The sequence below is a fragment of the Amblyomma americanum genome, chromosome 10, assembly GCF_052857255.1.
Source record: "Amblyomma americanum isolate KBUSLIRL-KWMA chromosome 10, ASM5285725v1, whole genome shotgun sequence".
Classification (NCBI taxonomy): Eukaryota; Metazoa; Arthropoda; class Arachnida; order Ixodida; family Ixodidae; genus Amblyomma; species Amblyomma americanum.
The window spans coordinates 129,820,905-129,835,250 of record NC_135506.1 but is presented as its reverse complement, the minus strand read 5'-3'; the positions used below and the strand labels follow the sequence as shown (position 1 = coordinate 129,835,250).

At 49.6% G+C, this 14,346-nt stretch overlaps 2 protein-coding genes across 3 annotated transcripts in view; one reads left to right on the top strand and one right to left on the bottom strand.

The window, feature by feature from the left end:
* LOC144106941 (N-fatty-acyl-amino acid synthase/hydrolase PM20D1-like) overlaps positions 1–1,265 on the bottom strand; it is an 86,009-nt gene extending 84,744 nt beyond the window's left edge. For both annotated transcript variants that reach the window (XM_077639900.1, XM_077639901.1), the window contains exon 1: positions 825–1,265. In XM_077639900.1, coding sequence (XP_077496026.1) covers positions 825–1,010 — 186 coding nt within the window. In that variant the 5' untranslated portion in view covers positions 1,011–1,265. The remainder of the gene's footprint in view (positions 1–824) is intronic.
* Positions 1,266–1,305: 40 nt separating this feature from the next.
* The window catches only part of LOC144106943 (inosine triphosphate pyrophosphatase), a 34,987-nt gene continuing 21,946 nt past the window's right edge, over positions 1,306–14,346 (top strand). The window contains exon 1 of the mRNA XM_077639902.1: positions 1,306–1,504. Coding sequence (XP_077496028.1) covers positions 1,313–1,504 — 192 coding nt within the window. The 5' untranslated portion in view covers positions 1,306–1,312. The remainder of the gene's footprint in view (positions 1,505–14,346) is intronic.

Sequence of the window (14,346 nt, the reverse complement as noted above, 5' to 3'; positions counted from 1 at the left end):
ATTTTGCACTAGTACTGGAGTAATCCCAATCTCAAACAATTCCCTTTTTGTGGCCATTTTTAAATTCTTCATCTTTTCCTAAAGCCATCACGAGACATTGCACTTTTCGAGTGCAGCTGATGTAAATATTGACACTAGTTGCACCTGTTTTCACAAGATATACTAAGAGTAAACACTACATAGGTCTACAAGCACACAGCGTTAGGTGTTTATTTCTGCCAAAGAGAATCTCTAACAAGGTCAACTTTGTCCATCACCCGTTTCCTAATTATGCTGCTTTGCTAAAGACTGCCTTCTCTCTTTCAAATTCGTGCGTCCGTCTGCATGAATAATCAGGCCCGGTCAAAGACGTGAGCGACGATGGCATAGTGGAGCTCTGGCAAGAGACTGCCTCGTTTGGTTCACAGCTCACGCACTATCACTGCACTCAGCGATGAACGCAGCTACGGTGGTCGCAGCGTGTTTAGCTCCCCGAGCCGTTCTCGAGCATGCAATGAATATCGTATCGCGACGTGTCCGTGGACCGACTCTCTTGCCAGGGGGGGCACGAGCGCCAAAGGTCACGCGGAGGTCCCGGGCCCTCAGTTCTGACAACACTACGCACGCCACACCGCGCGTCGATGTGCGCCGAAAGTGACACACCTGTTCTCTACATCATAGCGCTAAACAACGAAGACGACAGAGAAGACAGGACGGGCGCTGCCTTGCTGTTCTTGTTAGCCTTTCAAAAGATGGTACTTACATACCCACAATGGGAGGTTGTTTAGCGCTACGATGTATGGTTAGGAATCCAAATGGCCCAACTTTCCGCTGCTCTAATATACCTGTTCGCCGTCCGGCCAGGCGCAGTGAATCTCCGGCGCCGCGATCAGCAGCGCGCGAACCACGACCACAGCCAGGAGTGCCAGGATAACTCCAAGGACGAGCGTAACCAGGGTGACTGCCACACGCTTGTCACGAAACGTTCGCAAGCCAGCCCGAGTGACGGCTGCCGCCTTGCCGCCAGCCATGCCGTTTCCTCGTGTTGCCGGAAAGTTTCTGACAATCGACCGCTGCGACCGGTCAGCGGCTCCCAACGACGCACAGTCGACCCGGCAGCGATACGCGAACAATCCCAGCTGATAACAGCCGGAAGAAACGACACTCGTGACGAAACATGCGACCAGCGTGGTGATGTATGATCAGCATGGTCCCGAAATACTTTGGGTGAATAGTTGCGTGCAGGCGATGGTGTCTATGTGCGCGCGCCAGATTTTGTACGCAGTAAATATATTTTCCATGATTGCTGCTGTGTTGCATAGGTGCCGCCACTATGCGACAGATACGGCGGCACGGAGCTCGGGCGCTGTGGGTACATATGCGGCTTTTCACAGACCGCCTGCAGCTAGTTCGCTCGGTTTCGATGATGGCGTCGGACGTGGTTTCGCGTGTTGTATTTGTAACAGGGAACAGCAACAAGCTGCGAGAAGTGGTGGCTATCCTAGGCAAGATACCTGGTTTCGAAGTAAGTGACCCTGACATCCCTCGTTCAACCCCCCATGTAGTGTTTTATTGCCTCCGCGTGCCTGTCTCCGGGAGCCGTAGTGCAGCACGCATTCTTCGAAAAGGAAAGCTTCTGCTGTGCTTTTCGAAAGAGCTGTCGCTGTTTGAAAAACGAACCAAATCGGCAACTCGTGCGGCAGGGTGTGAAATTGAAGTGTGGAACCACGTGACAAGTTAATGCGACTACCACGCCATCTCGCCCAGTTGAACCAAAATGTGGGCTCTTGTCCTCGCGCGCGTTATTCGAACGCTGTTATAACGAAGTCGGGGAGTGCTAACCAGACGTGGGCTTTGGACCTCAAAAATCTCACCTCAACCTCAAAAAAATTTGCTGTGGAGGTTGAGGCCTCCTGAGAAGCCCTCACCTCACTAAGCTACTAATCACAATTGTATTATCTTCATTTTAGCTTTGCTGTCTCACAGGATTCTCAGTGTTGTTTTTAACTTAAAAGCTTCTTTTAATCGCTTTTTTTTTTGTGAGGTCGAGCAGCCGACCTCAACTTCAAATTTTGATGTTGAGTTCGGCAGCTCGACCTCAGAAAACAAAACAAAAAGCGATTAAGAAGTTTTTCGGTTAAAAACAATCCTGTGACACAGCGAAGCTAAAATGATGATGGTGCAATTGTGATTACTAGTTATTACAATAGCGGCACTAAGCGGTCTGTAATTATTTAAGAAGGTGTGTACAGACACTATGGATGTGCACGCAATAGAAAAAGTCTATAATCTGGGATGAACTCTCGGAGAGTTTATGGCCTGCGGACAGGGGTGTCCCTTACGCGGTTACCACCAGTACGTCGGAGGGTACTTTATTCATGAAGTTTGGTTCACTAACTGTAAGCTTATCAGTGTCAATATTCGGCAACTGCTACGCGTATACTTGTTCGTATTGGAAGCCTCTCGCTCATTCACGGCGAACCGGCAATTGACAAACACAGACCTTCTACACTGTCTACCAGAAATTTGGAGGTTGGGGGGGGGGGGGGGGGGGTTATTCACGATACTCTTCTTAGACTTTAGAACTGCGTATGTACAGACACTGGTCGCCGATGTGCTTCCCAACGTGACGGTACGCAGACGCATATCAGTATATCCTCCTGAGTTTCGAGGTGTATTAAAGTTTACAGATTTTTTCGAGCTTTTCAGAAATTGATGTTTACTTTACAGCGACGAAAAGTGAATTTTAGTATTTCACAATTATCGGCTGTTTTAGCACAGCATCATGTCCAATATATTAGACACTGGAACTCTACCCGGCCATTTTTGGGGTAATGGGTATGCAGTAGCAAAGGGCAAATTTAATAATAAAAATGGCCTCAAAAGTGCAAAATCGGTTTATTAATCAAAATTTCATGACAGAAAAAGAACAATAATGCTTCATTCACTCCATTCTGAACGAATACTGTCCACTCTTGTGGTCACTTCTTGTGATCCATCTCAAGGCATTGCCTGTCCTTTTGTTACACAGAAGAACATGTTGCACTTTGTGGAAAAGTACTTCGTCTTCATGGAGCACTCTTGTAATCTGCAGTGGGCGGCATTCAGAGCATCAGTGATTTTGGGGAAGTGACCAGTGTTGTTACCTTTGGTGGCATCTGTTGAATGATTGGGGCGCTTAGCTAGCGCAGACCACTCGCCATCACTGTCGCTGTCAGTGCCGTCGTGTTTGCAGCCTTCAACGGCAAGACATTCAGCTACTGAAAGCCAAAACTCCAATAATTTCTTGATTTCTTTTTGCTATTTTTTCTGTGTGCGCGTGTCTTCACTGTACTGGACCCATGAATTGCTCATTGCAAGGTCGAACAAATGAAATATGGTTTTTTGACCCATGCCTTCATTCTGTAATAGCTAATCATTCGATTGGCTAAGTCAAACCCACCCATTTTGAGGTTATACATTTTGACAACATATGGCCGGGGTACGTCAAGGTACTTCTTGTCCTTCCTTCACCATCTGCGACAGCTGTCCTCCGGGTCTTGGCCATGGACTGACGAGAGCAGAGTTATAGGCTTATTATCATACCACCGTACAGCAATCTGGCGACGGTCTTTTTCTTATCTGTGCTTCTGAAGTTCCTCGCCCTAAGTTCTTAAGATCTTTTTCACTGGACAGCTTTACTCCTTTTGGCAGTCTGTTGTTCACCACTGGTCCAGTTGCAGCAATGCCCTTTTGCAAAAGTTTGTCTAGGAGTGGACCTGATGTGAAATACCTATCAAATACAACTTCGTCCCCGAGCTGAGTGTTTCTGTCAGACGCAGCACCGCAGATTCTGCTATTCCTGAGCTTTCTGGCGACAACTTTGGTTTCTACCTTGGTAAATCTCAAAGTCAAGAATGAGTCCATTTGGTGTCGCAAGCAGAAAGTTCTTCAATCCCTTAGGGTTCGGCTTGCGCGATACAAACTGCTTGAGCTGTGTTCGCCTGGTAAATGGCATCATCTGTTCATCAGTGCGAACATGCTCGGGGCGAAGGACTGCGACAGCCATCGAGAATGAGAGAGACAAGGGGTCGTATTCTCCAGAGCAGTTCCTCTTTCTTCTCTTCATCTGCGACATCAAGCTTACTAACAATCTGAAGATGGAGTCATAGTTTAAAATATTTGCTCCGAGTCATGTTATCGGCTACCAGAGGAACTTTTGTCTTCCTGCTCCAATACATCTGAATCTGCGGGTAGCCTAAGCACGACATCGTCAATGAAGTCTCTAAAGATGTCTCCAGTTCCTCAGCTGATACATTCAAAGAACGTCCAGTTTTTTCCTCATGGCTCTTGTTCACTGTGTATGCCATTTTTTCATAGACCTCATTAGGTACATACTGACGGAAATAGTCGTAGGCGGTCCGAGATATCCGCCGCCCACTGTCATCTGCATTGCTGGGGAGGAAAGCTGGAAGCCACGTTGGAATGGGCCTGCATAAAAATTGAAAACCAATGTGGAAAAAAAACATATTTGCCTCCTCGCAGGTTTGTCACAACAATCACAGCGAAGCCATACGTGCCACGTTGCTTACCCTTGGTGCCGTTTACAGCGCGCCCCAGGCGTTTTGCTGTCAGAAGTGGACGGGCCATCGTCGTCACCGCTGTCCTCTTCAGAGCTGATACCTCCCAGAGGTACAGAAAAGCTCGGATCAACTATAGTGTCCTCATCACTATCGGAGGGGTTGATGTCCGATGAGTTTCCTACAGCTACTTATTGCAAAATCTTGTCCGCTGTATCATCTGTAATACGGGACCTGTCCCCGGGGCGAAAAAAAAGGCATGTTTAATGCACAATAACAGAAAACTCACCAAAACGAGCAAAGAAGCGCAACATAAAAACGGAAAGGACGCGTTGACGAAAGAACGTGCGTCGCGCTCATTCTGGCGGCGTTCGCATAAGTACGTTCGAAAAGACCGCGTTCAACTCCAGCGTCCAACGTGTTGGACATCCAGAAGCAAACAAGCAGCAGAAACCAACAAGCGAACACAAAAGTAAAATTTCTAGTTCGGTGTGTTCTCAAGCATAAATGTCGTTTTGATTCACTCCCGCCTTTATCCCTTCCCTTACGGCGCGGTTCAGGTGTCCGCCTATATATGAGACAGGTACTGAGCCATTTCTTTTCACCAAAAACCATTATTATTAACAGATACTACCGTAATTACACGATTGTAAGTCGACCCTTTTTTTTGAATTTAAAATTCCGAAGGGGGGGGAGTCGACTTACAATCAAAACGAAACCTTGAACTGCCTATAAAAGCAAGAAAACAATCTATCAGGGACACTACTGCGATGTTAGAAGTTTTTGTTTTCTCTACGGCTTCAAGCGTAGCATTCAGGTATTCCGCGGGCTTTTAGGCCAGGATTTTTCATTTTTTATTTTTACTTGCGCAACAGCGTTACCCACCGCGATGGTTCAGTGCTACTGAACAGATACCCGGGTTAGAACCCGACCGTGGCGGCAGCGTTTCGATGGAAGCGAAACGCAAAGGCGCCCGTGTGCTGTGCAATGTCAGTACAGCAGGTTAAAGATCCCCAGGTGGTCGAAATTATTCGGGAGCCCTTCACTACGGCACCCTCGTTCTTCCTTTCTTCTTTCACTCCCTCCTTTATCTCTTTCCTTACAACGGGGTTTCCGCCGATATTTGAGACAAGTACTGCGCCACTTCCTTTCCCCCAAAACCAATTTCATTTCATTTCACTCGCGGAAGGGCCACTGTCCCGCTGTTCCAATCGCGAGTTAGCGCCAGCGCCCGGGAGTGTCGATAGCTGATGGAAGAGCCGCTATTTCAGTTGGTTGCGCAATAGGTAACAGCGGCGCTTCTGGGCAATGCCGATGTTTGCTGGAAGAGGCCGACGCCCCGACACCGATCGCTCTTTGTTTGGTGGTGCTTTGGAGTTGGTGCTTTTGACTCGACTGCCGGCCGCGTGCTTCGCCATGAGCTCCCCGGGTTCGAGAAGTATTCGGCGCTCATTCACTGCAACGTTCAAGAGGGAGGCCATCATTTACGCCCGAAGAAACCAACAACTGCGCGGCGGGCCGCAAGTTCGACGTTTCTGAACGGTTGGTGCGGGAGTGGCGGAAGCAGCGAGACAAAATTTTCGATTGCGACTCCAAGCGAAGAGGTTTCCGCGGGCTGAAGTCGGGACGCTTTCTGGAGCTGGAGGTCAAGCTTGCAGCGTATGTCACCGAAATACGTGATCTGTCCCTTCCAGTGACATGCGAAATGATCACGCAACAAGCCCGGTTCTTTGCTACGGAAGCTGGAATACTCCGAACAGACTTCAAAGCCAGCAGGGCTTGGGCTTCAAAATTTATGAAGAGGGCTTGGCTTCTCTCTTCGTCGGCGTACTAGTGTATGCCAGAAGCTGCCTGCTGCTTACGAGGAGAAAGTTCTCGCCTTCCATAGGCACTACCTCAAGCTCCGCGACTCGCGGCGATACCTGCTCGGCCCAAATCGGCAATGCGGACCAGACTCCCGTCTACTTCGACATGACGAGCAACACACAGTGAGCGTGAGGGGAGCTCGCGAGGTTAAGCTTCTCACGACAGGAAACGAGAAACTTCGGTTCACTGATATGCCATCATGCTTGGCAGATGGCACAAAGCTCCGACCGTACATCGTCTTCAAAAGTAAAACTATGCCAAAGGAAATGTTCCCGAAAGGTGTGATTGTGCGAGTGAACGAAAAAGGCTTTATGACGGACGACTTAGTTATTGATTGGTACCGTTGGGCGTGGCTTTTGAGGCCAGGGGCATCCCTCAAAAATAGCAATCCGAACCTCCTCGGGCTGGACTCATTTCGCGGCCACCTTACCGCGAAAGTGAAGGCAGAGCTCCGAAAAGAAGATTACAGATATGGGCTGCGGGGATTCCCGGCGGTCTGACGGGGCAGCTGCAGCCGCTAGACGTTGGCATTAACAAGCCATTCAAGGACTGTGCTCCGGCGTGAGTACGAGTGGCTGGCGGCAGAAGAACGGGAACTTATGCCAACGGGGCGCGTGAAGAGAGCCTCCCTGGCGGCTGTGTGCGGGTGGGTGATTTCCGCTTGGGCGGCCGTTCCACGCGATGTAGTGGTGCAGTCATTTAGGAAATGCGGGCTTTCCATGGAGGACGATGTGCTGTGGATCGCAGCGGGCGACGACGACGACAGCAGTACCACTGAAGATGACTCAAGTGAGGATGAATAGCCTATCTGTGCAATAAATTTTCGTTTTTGAAGTGCTCCACCAGCGTTTTTTTTTCGGACATGCGATTTGGGGGGTCGACTTACAATCGTGTAAATGCTATGATTGAAACGAGCGATAAAGTATGGGAAATAGAATTTACTTTTCCGCGGTCGCCGTAGAAAGCCGTGCCGCTGAATACTGCTAGGGGTGTAGGGTGCCTCGATGCCAGCGCCGGGTGGAGACAACTTTAAAGGGACACTGAGGAGAACCCTATCAAAATTTTTTTGTTTGCAATATCTGATAGTTCGGCATTTCATGGCTTTGTTGACGCTTGTCCGGGAGCGAAAGATGAATTTATTTCAAAGAAATTTTGGATTCGAAGTTGAAAAATTTTTTCCCGCCGCTCCGATTCAAACTCGAGAACTCTTATGACGACACGGAGAACTCTTATGACGACACAGAACGGAGGGACGTGAAACGTGACGTAAACGGAGACTCCGTGATTTCTGGCGGCTAGCGGTGCGGTCTAGCAGCTGCCGAATGAAAGCTACCGCCGCCGCACGTTGAAGGCATCTATCGGGGGTCGGCCACCGTCGCTTCGTTTACGTTTGCACCGGCGTCTTCCAGCGTTACGATGGATCCCGTTCCCGAACCCGACGACGTAGTTCCCGCAAAACTCTGGCCTGCATTTCAGCGACCTCAGCCCCACAGAGCGTGCGTTGCTTTTGAGGGAGCACGGTTAGGTTAGGCGCCGGCGGGTGGTTTCCCCCTTCCTCAGAGAGCAGCCGTTGCAAACTAAATATAACCCCAGTGCGGGGAGTCGCGAGGGGTGCGTTGCGCCTATCGGAGGCTGACCGGGGATTTGGGGCAACGGATTGTGATTCCTTGAACGAAGCGGTTGCACGGCGCAGCAGGCAGCGTCGAGGTCTCCCACGGTTGCAAGGGCCAAGTTATTTATTTTTTGCCACAAAAAACAAATGGGTGCTCGAGGGCGGTCGCGTTTAAAGTCAGCGGCTTGAAACCAAAGCCGGCGCACGACGCTTCAACGGCTTCCCGCTAGAATCCAACGGGTCCACTGGATCTGGCTCTCTCGCCAACTTGCATGTACCTTTCAGATATGCACTGTGAATGGATTATAATACCCGAGCTCGAAAAGAAAAACAGCTCCGCCGAACTGCCGCAGCTATTGAATACAACGCGCACCTCGCCGCGGAGCCAAATCGGTCTGGTCGGGCCGGCGGCGGCTGGCGCACTCGGCGCGAAATAGATACATGCTCCAATCTCCCCGCCAATGCGGTCAGATTGCGCCGAAGCCGCCGAACGCGTCGGTGGTCAAGTGCAGTTTGAGTATAGAGAGTCTCGCTTTGACCGACGGGACTTCGCCGTGCAGGGGTGCGGAGTTTCTCCAACACGGAGTTTCTCCAACGCGGAGTTTCTCCAGCGCGGAGTATCTCCAGCGCGGAGTTTCTCCAACATGGAGTTTCTCCGCGCGCCTCGCCGCAGCATAAACGCGCATTAACAGAGCCTGCGCTTAACCGCTAACCAAAGTATTCAGCGGCGGCATCCATGGGAGCCACTGAAACCCTCCGCCCACTCACTAAATAAAAGAAAAGAAATCCGGTGCCGAGGTTCGGAATCGAACCAGGGCTTTCGGCGTTTGAGGCAGAAGCGCTGCCGCTCCGCCACGACGGCTCAAGTTACAGCCGTCAATAAAGGCGCATCTAGTGAATGCACTCTTCTGATGCAGAAAGCTTCGCGTTTTCGCTAGGTATATCCTGGCCTAACAGAGCTAGGCCATCAGCAATTTTTCTGAACAGCCTTGTACCTTGTCTCCCGTCCCTAATAAACGATTTCCGTTAAGTATTTTGAAGTTGACTGGCACAGCCGGGAATGTTTCGCCGGGCAAGCGTGCGAATACACAAGTGCTTCCTTGTACAATCACCGACCATAGTGCCATCATAGCTTTACATCGACCGTGGCGATCATCTGACAAGCCTTAAAAGGCTCCTTCAAAGGTTAACTAGCACTTGAAGCGGCACTTGGAGTTCCTCGGCTGTTCGGCGCTTGTAAATCGAAGCGCGTCAAAAACAAAACCACGGGGCACGCAAAGCTCATAGACGCGAAGCGCCATAACAAATCGAAACTCTCCTGGCCGCCTGTGGCGCCGCCAAGCATCCGTTTTCTTTGCTTCCAACATTCAGGTTGTCTTTTGCCTGCCTCCCTTGTGTGATAAAAGTGCACTATTGGTTTCAAAACAAAACTTACTTCAATATTGACTTGCGCAACCTACCTTTGTCAGCCTCAGAGATTCGCGATACCAAGTAGGATGAAAAATTCCTCCAAGGTGGCGTCTCTTGTCCTATGGCGTCACCACGCTTGTATACTTGCGAGATTGGCCTGTGGTGGCGATACCTGTATTTTGGTTCTTGCTATTTTCTACCTTACAAGAGCTTCGTTTTCAGTAAGAGCGGCGTTTTTGTGATCAGGAGCTGGTTTTCTATCGATACAAGCGAAGTTCAATTTCTCCTCAGTGTCCCTTTAAGCGACGCCGCTATATTGAATCACAACTTGCCTCTCCCATGTACCGCGAAATGCTCGACTGGTAGCCCACTGTAGCTCTCGCTGCAAAAGGCCGTTCAAGTTAAAGCACTTTGAAGCGCGCCGAGAGCATGAACGGCGCCGTTACAAACGCTAGCGCCGCTGATCCCGTGTGATTCAATATGACGGCGCCGCTGAAGTTGTCTCCACCCCGGCGGCGCTGGTATCGAGGCACCCTACTAGGGTATCTGGATGCCCGCTCGCCATCGAGCCACCCTAAATACGAAGTTTGTTAACGCGACAGCGTTAAAGAGCTCGCGTCACAGAAAAGTCGGCGGCGTTGGCCGTCCACGAAAAATCCTCCTCCTCGCACTCCTCCGCCTCCTCCTTCTCGCAGTGTTTCTCCCCTTATGGCGCGGTACGGGTGTCCAGCGAGAATTGTGATACTGAAGTCATTTCCTTTCCTTAAAACCAAAACCAATTTTCATTTCATTTTCCTTCCTTTACGGCCCGGTTCGGGTGTCCACCGAGATATGTGAGACAGGCGTCCTTTCCATAAATTGTCCAACGGGCCACGCGTCGCGCCGAACGGGCGATGGCGTTCCGTGCACCCCTTGGCAACTCTGCAACACGCTGTCGCGTCTCACTCTTAAAGACAAAGCTTAAGCGTCCTCCAAATTTTTTTCGTCCTCCATGCTAAATACCGTCATTGCAAACACCCCTGGCTTCGTCTACTAATGCAGTTTCAACAAAACTTCATAGGTGGCGCCAGTACTTGTCCAAAATATTGGACAATTCGGTTTTACGGGCTAAAACATGCGGCGGCCTGGATAGTGGCGGAGTATTTGATGTCCAATATATTGGACAAATGTCCATAACCGGTACTTAGGAGGATTCGATTTTTTTAGCTCTATCCGGCACAGCGAGAGCACTCAGCGAAGTTGAAAATTTTTCCACCACGCAAACGCTCTTCTCAGTCCTCTGTATGCTGCCTTCGAAAACAAGCTGCGACTGTAGTACTGTGACATTCCTTGTGTGCTACGAGGTACATTCCTTGTGTGTGCTACGAGGTTCCACGTTCGACGGCGCGGCGTAGACGGAGACCCAGATGACAGGCATCATCAATTACCCAGCCATGCTCGTTGAGAGTGACAACCAGAACGAAGGGGTTTAAGCCCAACCGGACCCGCCGCCGCCGCCGCGGGGAAACAGGCTTTATCCTCCCCAATTGGCGTGGCGGTTCCAGGGGCGGCCCTCCCGAGCACATTCCAGGACAAGGGAACTGTCAGCGATCCAGAGCGCGCCTTACCTTGAGGAGCGAGTGTCAGTTGATGGATGAAGAATGGAGGCCGGTGACCCGCGGGAACTGTCAGCGGGCCAGAGCGCGCCGTACCACAGCCGACGCTATGCGCTACCTCGAAGACAACCTTCTTTCCCGCGGACTCAACACGTGAGGGGGGCGAGACCACGATGCGGTGGTATGTTTGTGCGCCCAAGTGAAAGCCCTAGCCCCCCCTCCTTCCCCTCCGGCGTGGGCGTCCTCACCCTAGGGAGTGTGGAGAAGAGGATATAAAAATCGAGAAGCAGTACGGAAGAGGCACGCTCAGGACGACATCGTTCGCCAAGAGGGCCTTCAGCGCCGAAGCCCGACGGCGTGCAGCTTCTGCCAGCAACCGCTCGAGCCCAACTCCGGAGCCACTCCATCGCCCCCATGAAGTCGTCGGCACGTAAGCTCGGACGCCCCAGCCTCTGATGTATAATCTTAATCATGTGTAATTATTGAATATATCTGTTTGTTTAAACTGAGCCATACGGTGTCTCTTTGCCTCTCCGTCCCGTGTGGACCTGCGCATTATGGGGGTCATCACAGTACACTAAAATTAAGGGGCGCGTTGTATTTTTGTCTGCCTAGAAGCGAGCATCTTCTTTGATTACTGCGAAAACATTAAGTGGCTCAGTTTCAAGGTCATATCCCCAAAAAATTGCCCGCAAGAAACGGCGCCATGTGACGTCACGGGCCGACGTGTCATGTAACAAAGATGATGACGTCACGTTAATTAATGCTAATTAACGCACACTGATCAACATGCTTAACACGTTTGTTAGTGTTGAAAGTGTTTAAAGAGAACGCAATGTGTCTAAATTTCACGTTCGAAATGCCGGAAAAAGATGAACTTCAGTTCCTAGATCTAAGACTGATGTTAAAGGAGGGCCACACTTGTTGGGTTAATAAACCGCGCTCGAAAAAGCCGATACTGAACTTTTGCTCAGGGCACTCAAAACTGGTAAAAAACGGCATAGCCCTCTCCTGCCTAAGATCTGCTCTAGAAAAATCTTGTGTGCACTCCGTCGCAAACGGTGTTTCCTTGCAAGTACAACGACTGACCGCGGCAGGTTTCTCTGTGATATCACGAACATGTGTAAACTAATTGGCAATTTCAGAGGTCTCCGGACCACGAACAGAGGTGAAAGAACGGGAGCCAAAAAGAAAGCAGTGGCCGTTCCCTACGTGCATAGATTGGCGCACAATCTGAGGAATGTTGCTCGTCGTTTTAATGTCGACGTGGTCTGTACAGCACCCCAAAAGCTTCAACGCCTGTGTCCGATGACGGACTGATGTCCAAGAATGGAAGAAAAAAATGCACCCCTTTAGGTGTTCGGTGCGGCACAGATCAAGATTTGCGGATTGTGCGCGTTCGGTGGTCTACCAGATTCCTTTCACTTGCCAAAAGGTGTATATCGGACAAACCGGGCGCTGCTTAAATATCCGACTAAAAGAGCACGAAAACGCATCGTCAGATGTTTCTAAACATTGCGCTCAGTGCGAAGATAAAGACAACTGTAAGGCAATATTTCAGAAAACCGAGGTACTGTACCGGCACCGCGACCAACGTACTAGAGAGATCATGGAAGCGTTTTTTTATAAAGAAGAAGATTAACACGTGCATCAGTCAACCCTCTATCACACTATGTGATGCGGAGATACGGTTCTTGTGCAACACCTGATTTGCCATGGGTCATAGAAGAAAAAAAAACGGCGCCCTGCGCTATCTGGTCTGCTTTTTTTTTAGTTTGTTCCAAGTGTTGATTGCCTCATGTGATTGCTGACTTTGCCGTTTTTTCGGACGCTTTTATATATGTGTTTTCCTCTTGAATAAAATTTTAGCTGCGAGACAGCGCTTGTGTTGTGCACCTCTTCTTCGTCCGTCGTCTATGTTCGCGCTGTATTTTTTCCTTTAAAATGTACGTAACCCAACTAGCCCAACTTTCCATCCTATTACGGCATTCCTCACGTTCCGTATTTCTTATTTGTAATTTTTTTTCTGTTTTTTGGGTTCCCGCATTATTTCGGTAGGAAGTGGGAGACACGAAGACTAAGAGACACTCGTCGCTCTGCGCTCCTGCTAGAAGCGGTGGTTTTCGACTTCGGGCCCGAGTTTACTGAGCCTCCTCGTACCGAGGTGTGCATCCGCGGGTGTTTGCTGTATCTAAGACGCAATACCACTGCCCTAATACTTATCTTGACGGTAGCACCATCATCGTCATCATCATTCTGACTATATACACCCACTGCAGGGCAAAGGCCTCTCCCATGACATGGCTTACGCAAAAAACATACTGGCGCTAAAAGACGGAGACAGCACACACAAGACAGGACTTAATAAACACTCAATAACCACACGAGCAGGCAAAGACATGGCCACTCACTACAAAAGCTGCAAGTGCCGTCCAGGTTTTGAAAACACTAAATTCATTGCAAGGTCTAAAGACAGATTATGGCGTGAAATAATCGAAGCTTATTACATCAAGCAGAGGGCTCATATCTGCATAAGCAAGCCATCTGTCTCGCTGTCAGAAGAAGAGATTACTTTTCTTAGTGGGTCATTATTAGCGTTATAATCATTGCTTGGTCCTTTTGGCACGTGTGCCTTTGTTATGTCACCGCTTGTACATGTTTTGCTTTTATATTTGCCTGCTCGTGTCGCTATTAAGTGTTTTTTTTTTCATGAATAAACTTAGTTGGAAGTTGGCGCCAGTCCTGTCTTGTGTGTGTGTGTTGTCTCCGTCTTTTAGCGCCAGTACGCTTTTTGCGTAAACCATGTCATGCTGCAACCAACTAGCTCAAATAAAAGGCTTGCTGCCTCTCCCATGTCTCTCCAATTAACCCTGTCCTTTGTCAGCTGCGCCCACCCTATGCCTGCAAACTTCCTAATCTCATCCGCGTATACCTAACCTCCTGCCGCTCCCTGCTACGCTTGCCTTCTCTTGGAATCTACTCTATAACTTAAGTCCAGCGATTATCCCGCCTTCGCATTACATGCCCTGCCCAAGCCCACTTCTTCCTCCTGATTTCGACTAGGATGTCGTTAACTGTAGCACTACCTTCGTTCATAATATGCGAGCGTTCGCTATAACTCCGGCTGCTATAAGTGGGCTCGACAGTATGTGAATTACCGAGAAGAAACAAGTAACGAGACCAAAGAGAGGTTAATCGGAAGGATATAAAAGTGAAATTATATTTGCATCTGCTTGCATTACGGAACGGGAATATACAGAAGTAGGATGAGATTCTAAAGGCGAAGACTCCGATCAGAAGCTTCGACGGTGTTATACAGGTTTTT